The sequence below is a fragment of the Leptonychotes weddellii genome, chromosome 2 (genome assembly GCF_054177405.1).
Source record: "Leptonychotes weddellii isolate Sample4059 chromosome 2, ASM5417740v2, whole genome shotgun sequence".
Taxonomy (NCBI): domain Eukaryota; kingdom Metazoa; phylum Chordata; class Mammalia; order Carnivora; family Phocidae; genus Leptonychotes; species Leptonychotes weddellii.
The window spans coordinates 144,948,949-144,959,463 of record NC_138370.1 but is presented as its reverse complement, the minus strand read 5'-3'; the positions used below and the strand labels follow the sequence as shown (position 1 = coordinate 144,959,463).

Here is a 10,515-nt window from a genome sequence, read left to right as displayed (position 1 = left end):
GAAGTTCATTGAGTTCTCAGGTAAATAAAACCCTGTGTAACCTTCCCCTGCAATCCTTCAAGATGCTGGACGGGGTGACCTTAATCATGTAATGTAGCTTGAGTTGTCATGAATGTTTCTCAAAAGGCTCACCATTGATTTACTTTACACAGTCATCATGTGAATTTACTTACTTACAATTTCTTAAAAATAGATCCATTCAGAAAAGCAGGGTACAGCAGCAGTACAACTATATCCCCTTTTATTTTAAAGCATTTTAAAATGTTTTAATGCACCAAACCAAAAAGCAAAACATCATTCAAACTAAACAAGTTATTAAAGTACCATCCTTAAGTGCTATTTTATCTCTTTGCCTATTATTCTCTCAACAGAAATAAAGCAGAAATCATATTACCAAATTTGAATGCTAATACATTTCCAGGATAATGTGAACAGGAAACAAATAGAATCTTGAAACACCATCTCAAATGCTCTTCAGAGAACTGTTAGGAGGGCAAAAAGTCCATAAAGTAAGGCACAAGGGTAGGCAATAAGAAGCTGTTGTCCTTCCATGCCCAAGGCTGAACTGAAGATTTTGGAAGCTGAGAGACTACACCAGCCAACGATGACCAGAGCCAACACAGTTCCAAAGGTGCCCCTATAGCAAAGACAAAAGAGATGATTACCTTATATCAAGAGAAAAGGAGATTATTGTTTCAGAGCTGCCTCTGAAATGTCCTTGGTACAATATTTATAACTACTTTCTCCATTTGCAAAATGAGGGTGAAGAACTGTATGAAGTCAAAAGCTTCGGCCAGCTTGAAAATTTGGAAGTCAGATTCCCCATCAGAGGTAAACATTCTATACTTCAGTAAAACTTGAACTAATAGGAGTACAAAAATTCACCTGCAATTACCCTCATCTGTCAACATTCAAATCCCAACTCCTGAAAATCTTTTATAAAAACTATGCTTAGGTTCCTCTTTAATAGTTACAGATTCATTTTCCTACACTGTCTTCCCAAATTGGTGCACGGTATGAGGCAGAAAGATAACTGGACTTGCTTTCCAGTAGGGGTCCTCGTCCCCACTGCGCCCAGGTCCGCTTTTCAAGTTTCTGAGATAGCAAAGCCTGACATTGTTCAAGTAAGGAACCCAATGAGCGATGGTGGCCTCCCACCTCATCGCTGAAGATTCCTTTTGTAGGTGTATTGTGGATTCTTTAGAGTATTGGAATGGATTTGTTCAAATTGATATCTTCAAAAATAACTGTGGAGGCAATTGGCTCTTTAAGAAGAAATGGGCAAATAAGGTAGTTAAATCTAGCCACCATGGGGATAAAAGAGGAGATATGGGAGTAAAGAGTGAATTTCTCTCCTTATGTGCAAAAAAGAATGCATTATTTAGAAAAATAAGCTATAAGATCTACAAAAGATCACAAGATATCTAGTCCCCAGCTTTAGATCAATGAAGTGACTTGAGGAAAATTACACAGTGAAATGGGCATTAGGTCAAGATCTCTTAATTCCTAATGGCACATTGCTCCTTTCACCATCAAACTACACTGTCTCACTAGATGCTGGTATAATCTGAAGTTGAGAATTATGTTTATTATTTGTGAAAATGACAAAAGTTTTACTTTTAATAACTGAACCAAAGAAAAACAAATGAAAAATTGTACAGTATAGCTTATGATGCTTTGGATTATAAATAAACCAAAAATATTTCAAGTGCACTCTAATAAATATGATATGCATTGGTTTAATTAATATCTATCAGGAATAATTTATAGGTCAACCTAATATGCAGGTTTTTATGAACAAAACTGTAAAATTATATATGACTGATTTGAATGATATAGTAATATGTCCAAAAAGGAAATTTCAGTGTAATAGCCTTAGGGGTTGGATCATTTACTCTCCTTTAATATAATTTAAAAGATTTCTAAATCATCCTTTATCATTTCAGAATGAATATCGAAAAAAGGTCCAGACTTCTGATGATTCTCAAAATCTCATTTTAGTTTTTATTTTCTTCCCCTAATAATCTAGAGTCATTTGAGATGCTCCAAGCCTTAACTTTGCTGGAAATAATGTTTTAAACTTAAAATTTTTAGATGGTAAATCATTATAGCATTCTTTGGCAGAAGCATTTAACAAAATAGAAGTTGTAGAACTAAGTTCTGTATTAACATGCCAAATATCTGTACCAAACAACATAGTAAATGGAAAAGCTTGCTAAAGAACCCGCTTGGGATTCTCTCTCTCCTCTCCCTCTGCCCCTTTCACTCGAGCTAAATAAATAAATAAATAAATAAATAAATAAATAAATAAATAAATAATAGAGACCATTTAAAACAAAGTAGCATTTCCAACTAAGTCACTCTCAATAATGTTATGAAAAAAAACTATATGAGATATCTAAACAAAATTTTTAAAGGCTCTCCTAAAATGTCTACCTCTGACACTGGTACATTCTTTATATAATATGCTATCCAATATAGTGTTAATAACCTAAAATGTGGATCATTCAAAAAAAATGCAAATTGTGCCTCCTTGGATATAGAAGAATGAACACTGATGGCAAAAGTTTATTGGGTTCAGAGCATGTAGGGGACAAAGGATTATGTAATTACTTGCTCTCCCCAAACCATGGTAGTGATGTGCATATGCCCTGGGAAACTGCCCAACAGAAACATATCTACTGGATCCTCATTAATAGTTTTGAATTGCAAATCCTAACTTCCGAGAAAGTAAAAAAGAAAAAAAAATCTATTGGCTGAGCATATATGCTATAAAGTTCTCCAGCATTAATATCCTCATCAGGGCTCCTGGGAATTCTTCACTGCAGGGAGCCCAGCTGAGAAAGAACAGTTGCTTGCTGCCAAGAAGGCAGAGTGCCTGGGAGCTGAAGCAATTTGTCAATGCTCACCAGGCACTTCCTCTTCCAAAATCAAACAAGTGAATTTTCTGTCGCTGTTCTATTACCCCGGACAATAGTTCATATTGAAGAAGGCAACAACTTCCAAAGTGCCACTTTCACAGATAACTTGGTTTAATTTATTGTTTGAATCATCCAAATAGGAACAGTACCTGAGCCAAAACTGACTTACTTTCCTGAATTTGTCTGTAGCTTTTAATAGCCAAAGTTTCCCCAATTCCATTCCCAAAAAGATCAGAAAGAGGTTAACTGTTACCCTGGTGTGGCAAGTTTGAGAGAGGACTGTGCATGTGGGGTCCATGAGCGCACGCAGACACTTACTGCAGTGAAGAGAAGATGGCGCAGCTGGACAGGATGACCATAGGGAGCAGGCAGTAACCCAGAACACTCGCCACGCAGCCGTAAGATGCCCCTGAGGAGCTCATCAAGTTTAGCAAGGTGTGAATCCCTAGGCAACCTAGGGCACTCATGCCATACACATAACCAAACTGAACTTTTCCTGCCTGAAACAATGGGAAGAACACAGGTGAACACACAACAAACATCAAGAGGAAATTGGAACATCAACAGAGCTGAGAGCATTTTAGAATCAATCAGCCCAACACTGTTTCATGTCTTTCTCAGGTACAGCCATCAGGAGACTGGGAGTTCTGGAAAAAACACTGGCTATCGTAGGAATTCGGGTCCTGAAAACAAACATTACTGATTATATTTGGGGTGGCACATGCATGCCACAGAAAAGATGAAAAATTTTTAGGTGTTTTTTTTAATCATAGATCACCTATTAGATGTACAAGATATAAGTAAGAATATATTTTCTCCCCCTATTTGTTAAATAATTAAATGAACTAATTAATTAATGAAAAAGATTCCAATTTCATCTTGAAGATTTTACAAGGCAAATTAGTAATGTTAGCAAATATCTATAGGATTTACTGTTAGATCCTATTCTAAGCATTTCACATGTACTAAATTATTTAATCCACACAACAACTTTATGAGATAGGTACAATTATTATATTCATTTTACCCATGAGGAAACTAAGGTGCAGAGAATATGTAACTTGCCCAAAATAAAATAATGTTAAGTGGTGGAACTTGGCTTTGAACCTAGTCAGTTTTGCTCTAAAGTTAGATCCTGGACATCTATAGGAGCTCTCACAAGTCTTAAGATAATGGGACTTACTTAACCTAGCATATCCTAAACTTATTTGACCACAGAATCCTTTGTTTTCTTAATTTTTATTACCAGTTTAATTGAACATACCTTATGAAAAGCTGGTTTATATAAACCAACTGGTAATGAATCATAAAAGAAGTACTGTTAAAGGGAAATCAGTAGTGTTCAGGATACAACACTGATTTTCTGAGGACTCATAAAAACAGCCATCTCCCACAGGCACTAGGGATTGGGAGCTGAAATAGTCCCATTAAACTCACCCAGAGAAAGTCACAAACTACTGTTGATTCAACAGGGGATATTTTAATGTTTGCTACCCGAGGATGCCAAAGCTCCAGTAAAGAACGCATTTAGTTTTTCTATTTACATAAAGCTGATTAGAAATTCTGGATAAATATTGAATAGGTGGACTCTGTTTTTCATGGGAATCGTGCAAAACAATGAAGGATTTGATAAATTCAGAGAGTGAGCTTTTTAGCTGTCATGTTTTCTTCTCCATGGCAGTTATCTGTACAGTCTTTATATCTTACAGAGTAAAGAGATATTTACTTTGCAATTAATTAATGGAGAATATTATGACCATTTTAATGTTCAAAATTGTCTAGCTATTTTGAATTCTTCTGCCTCTACACAGATGGGGAGATTGGTCACTACCAAGTCCTTTCACAAAATGTCCCTGGGCTATGCTTGCAGAATTCTCTTCTGCATTAGCCATAACGAGTTCTTATTGAGTAACTTTTGTATTCTCACGGCTATCTTGTGAAATAATACTAATAATGCTAATGGACATGCTTAAGAATCACTCAGTTATTGCTCTATTGGGTGAGTTTGCTCCACTTGGAAAATAGTGACTATTTAAAATCACTTTAATGGATTAGAGAAACATCCTACTTAATATTTTAATTGGATGGGCTAATTCTGAGGTAGCAACAGTTGTAATGGTGAAGGGCACTTCCTCACAACCAAAGGACACAGAGCTAGACCTTCCTGACCCCACGCAGTTTTATAAATAGGGTGGGGTATACAAAGGGTGGACAAAACTAATTTGATAATAAAACTGTCCCTTTCAATATCAGTTAGTGACTTTTCTCTTCATCTCTTTTCTTGTTAGTTTATCCATTCTAAGTTGTAATTCCATTTGGCAGGGGCCACCGCCATTTTTAATTTGTTTCAAATTCTAAAAAAGGGCTTGTAACTGAAATGAAAGCAAATGTTCCATTTCTTCTTAACCTCAAAACTTTACTCGTCCTCCCTGTACCATCTTCATTACTATATCTGGATTTGCAATACTCATTATTCTTCTGATTATGCTTTTACATTGGTCATGCATGTTCCTTTTCCAGATTATACTCTTCAATCTACTGGAAAAATTAAATGGAGCCATACTTCTAAACCACTTATCTTCTCTGTTTTGGGTGTGAAAATAATTTTGAGAGCAAGAATACAACTAAGTTTATGCTAACTGTTTGAGGCTGTCCTCTTTGGGTCGCCTTCTTCAACATGAAGAAAGTCCAGTAAAAGATATTGTGTCATGCCTTACGTCAACATAAATCATAAAAATGATAAGTATATAACTATAAGTTTTATGCCTCTGGAGAAAATGAACAATTTGAATATTGTTTTGGATTTAGTTTTGCTTTCTCTAGTATAATGCATATTCCAGCCCATAAACTTTTCTTTTACATTTTAATTCTAGATATCCAGGGCATGGTTAGTTTAGCTTCAAACGGTCTCTGAGTGAAATCTGACTTCATTAGTATATACTTGGGTGATTTTTTTGTTATTTTTGGTCCTTATTGCTCTACATGTGTTAGAATCAATTCTGAAGTAATCATGTCTAATGGTAAAATTAAACTGATAATGTCTGCTTAAAATGTTTCAGAAAATATGCACTTTCACATATTCCTCCAAATTTTAGAACTGAAAGGAACCTACATAAACGTTTTTTGTCTTCAAAATGAAGAAATAGGAAACAAAAATTTCAAGATCATACCTAGAGGCAAAGTTAAGGGTACATCCAATTTTCTCACTTCCAGTTGAGTTCTTTGCCTATATTGCTTTGTACTTAAAAAAGAGGATATTTAAATAATTCCGACTAACATTACACACCCCAAAGAGATCTTAATGGGATTAATGTTTTCCTTTAAGGAAATGGTAACATTTTCCACAAGAAAACAAACAGTTGTTATATTAGAAATCACTTGAAAAAGAAATATGGGTTAATATATTAAATTGATTGTTTCTATTTGATTAATTGACATGGTATTAACTTAGTGTAGCTAAGATTATCAAATTACTGTGACAAAGACAGAAGGGAGGTTAGAGACTAAATTAAAACTCTAGTTGATATAGTGTTTGATTTACAGAGTACTTGCATTTGCTGCAGTTCAAAGGAAGAAATAAGATGCTATCACGAAATACTATTGTATTGGATAAATATGATGTGATTATTAATCATATCACCATGCAGAAACTAGATTGCTATCAGTATTTTGATTGGTATAAAGTAAATTAATAAATAAAGAGTGAAAATTTATTTAGTTGCAAATACATTTTACGTCTACTTTTGAAAACTGTAGTTACATTGGAGAAAAAACACTTAATGGAAAGTGGATAGCCAAGAGATAGAGAAGTGGACTGAACAGTTATTTTAAGGGCTTTTCCTAGAATTTTTAATTTCCTGTATTCTTTCTCCTGTCAAGTTTATCTCTTTGTGCCTTAATGAAACTGCACTTTTCAAACTGGCCTGACCATCTTTTTCATCCTCTGTTTTTAACATATGGTCATTACCTCCTTGGTTTAAAATCATAGACTTTTCTCTTTTTCTTCTTTTTTCTTTAAATGAAACATTTTTCTAAAGTATGAGCTAAAATGTCTTCTAAACTTAGCTTGGGTGGAAATGTGTTTTTCTTTACTTCTTTGGGGACTCAATCTCATTACTCCAGATTTAAAGAAAGAAAGAGGCCCATACACAAGACAAATGGTAAAGTCAGGGGGGGAAATTGCCTATATAACAAGCAGGAAACTCAAATAACAGAGAAATATATAGATTGAATAAACAAATCACTGGTTATCATTGCAAAGTAATGTACTCATAATAACCTAACCAGAAACAAGGCGACTCATCTCTTACTCATACCTCACAGAGTATTGGAAATATTCTATAGGTACACCCCAGCAAAGAAAATGATGAGCAAAGAGAAGGGGTTTCTCTGGTGTCACAACAGAAATGTCACAGAAAACAAGAAATAAAATTTGGGCCTCTGTTTCCCAAATCCATGTGTTCCTTCAAATATTTCAGATTGACAATCTTTTCTGAATAACAAGAAAGACATAAGGGATCGCCTGCTTTGTTGAAAACTTGCTTGGTGATTTGATTTTTGAAATTCTGTTTACATTTATATTTTATCTGTCCTAATACTTGAGGGCCATTTCTCTTTGTCACTAGGGTTCAATTAACTATGTCTCTCTCACCCACCCCCCCCAAAAAAAGTGTAGTTATGAATTAAACAATTTACACTATATAAAGTAACACATTTTCTTCTGTTTTAACAAACACTTCTTTGAAAACGACACTTGAAAGGACACACATTAAAATCTGGTGCTTGCCGCTATTACCAGAAGCAAGGTAGCTCCTAGAGTGATACAGAACAGGATGGGCCCATTGAGGTCCGTTTCATTCATAATGCTGCCATCTGCTGGCTTCAGCGGGTTTAACACGGTCAAGGTTTTTTGCCATATGTGATCAAAATTAATTCCAAGTTCTGCAAAAAGAAAAAAAAAAGGTAATAATACAAACATAAAACACAAACATGAATAATATTTACTTAAATTTAACATATCTCATCAATTTACTTAGCACTTTAATCTGATTGTTACACCTTCAAAATCTAAAGTTCCATGCAATATGTAGTTAATTTAAAAAACAAAAACAAAAACAACAAAAAAAGATTTGTTGTTCCCAAACAAGGAACTAAAGAAGTATTTTAGAGAAATAATTACACCAAGGAAAAATTTCCCTGCCTTATGCACCAAATATAAGCTTAAAATCTAGTTGAAAATTGGGAAATAGATGTTCTACAATAAAAAATAAAATAAAATAAAATGGTAGCTAACAGACCGAAAGTCTCATCCTATTGCTTATTTAGATATTTCCTTTTCCCCCATTTTCCCTTGATAACACTGTTAGGAGTTAGTTAGACAGTTAGGCAGTCAGGGCCAGGGTCCCCAACAAGAAAAATATGGAGTCAGGACAGCTAAAACAGCACTAACATCCTGTTTTGCAGCTTAAACAGGACTACACTAGCATTCTGCTTTGCAGCCTTTGCAGAAATGACTTCTGCAAAACATCCTAAAATAAGACAATTAGCCACAAACCATCTGTCATTATCACAGGCAGTGGGCAATTAAGACATAAGCCCCAGTTGTCAGCAAAAAGAAACCATCAGTATGTTGACATTAACCTAATAGGTAGATGGATACCTGACCAAAGCCCTGACTGGCATGACTCGGCACACCCTGATTGCTTAAGATAGTTCTGCAAAAGAGCTCATAAAAACCCCTAAACTCAGAAACTCCAAGGGCAACCCTCTTGGGCCCCTCCACCCTCTCCAGGAGCTTTATACTATCACTCAATATACTTTGCTTTGCTGCCCACCACTCTTCTGGTCTACCTCCTCATTCTTCGAAGTGGTGTGACCAAGAACTGTGGGTACTAAAGGCAGAAAATCCTGCAACACTTTTGAAATCATATCATACTTATATCAAACATGGTATAATTGTTTAATTAGCAGTATTATCTAAACTAAAGGTATTTAGCCCAGGTCTGGGATTTTATTTCCACCCTGCCTGATGACAAAAGCAGTTCTATGCTAACTGCCTGAACCTCCACAAAGGAGAAAAGAGGATGGCTCTTTCATGCGCTCATATTTTAATAAGGTCAGTGCTAGTGTGGTTGAGTCTGTGTACCCAAAGATTAAATTCTTGAGACAAGTTAACCTTTCCCTTAGTGTGGTTGAGTCTGTGTACCCAAAGATTAAATTCTTGAGACAAAGTTAACCTTTCCCTTTTATTAGTGCTGGTGGTAGAATAAAATATTCCAAATCAGTGGGGCTCAGTGTCCTTGAGTCCAAATTCATTTAGAAATACCTAATTTTTCCCCCAATGCCTTGTTTTTAAGTAATTCTGACTGCCACCTCACAGACCCTTCTGCTAGATCCTGCCCCTCTTACATTTTTATTTAAACATTTTTTTAAAAAACCCAGCCATCTGACATCCACTGAATACAGAAATAAATATTAACACCACATCAGTTTCTTTTCTCACCAGTTCTATAAAGATAAACATTAAGATGTATCTTGAGTAGAAAAAAAGAACATTCAAAAAGGAGAAGAACATGACTTTATTAGGAACCAATAATCAAGCTGGCTACTCTCCTTCTATCATTTTAAATTTGAATAAGAGTAAGGCAGAGGCCCAGAATAATTAGAGATAAACTACTGTAAAGAACAGTGCATTTCAACTAAAAAGAATTGAATGGGGTTTTTTTGTTTGTTGTTGGTGGTTTTTTTTTTTACTGTTTTCACCAAATTCTGCTGTGAGCTCTACAAAATTTGTATGCATTAGTCTTACAGACATGTAATGAGGCTAGGACTATTATTTTATTCCTATTTTGTGCATCAGATGGCTGAGGTTTTGAGATATAAAGAATTTGTTCAAAGTCACAGAGGTAGAAGCAGAAAATATACGTTTCAACACTGGAGAATCTGATTCAAGAACCCATGTTTCTTCCCCAAGACAAACAATCCAATTACAAACTGGGCAGAGGACCTGAATAGACATTTTTCCAAAGAGGACATGCAAATGGCCAACAGGTACGTGAAAAGGTGCTCAACATCACTAGTCCTCAGGGAAATGCAAATCAAAACCACAATGAGATACCACCTCACATCCATTAGAATGTTATTATCAAAAAGAGGAGAAATAAGTATTGGTTAGGATGTGGAGAAAGGGGAACCCTTGTGCACTGTTGGTGGGAATTTAAATTCATGCAGCCACTGTGGAAAATAGTATGGAGATTCCTCAAAAATTAAAATAAATAAATAAATAATAGGGCTCTGGCATTCCAACCGCCCCACTGTGGCTCTTTCCCAGGCCAGGCTGACAACAAGTCCACTTACAGCTGGAGGACACGGGCTCCTAGAGATGGTGGCTTTAGCATGGAGCCCTGCAAGTCAGTCCCCAGGGCAGCAACGGGTGGCAGCCAGAGGCTATGACCTGAGCCCTGAACCTGGCCAGTTTAAAAAGAAAAAAAAAAAAAGAACTACTATATGATCCAGCTTCTGGATATATACCCAAAGGCAACGGAAACAGGGTATCAAAGAGATATATGAGCTCCCATGTTCAATGCAGCATTTT

General features: G+C 35.6%; 1 protein-coding gene across 1 annotated transcript in view; it reads right to left on the bottom strand.

The window, feature by feature from the left end:
- Nucleotides 1-224: 224 nt before the first annotated feature.
- Nucleotides 225-10,515, bottom strand: part of YIPF7 (Yip1 domain family member 7) — a 24,919-nt gene continuing 14,628 nt past the window's right edge. The window contains exons 4-6 of the mRNA XM_081812427.1: nucleotides 7,717-7,864; nucleotides 3,240-3,421; nucleotides 225-637 (exon numbers count right to left, since the gene is read on the bottom strand). Of these exons, the coding sequence (XP_081668553.1) occupies nucleotides 475-637; nucleotides 3,240-3,421; nucleotides 7,717-7,864 (493 nt within the window). The 3' untranslated portion in view covers nucleotides 225-474. The remainder of the gene's footprint in view (nucleotides 638-3,239; nucleotides 3,422-7,716; nucleotides 7,865-10,515) is intronic.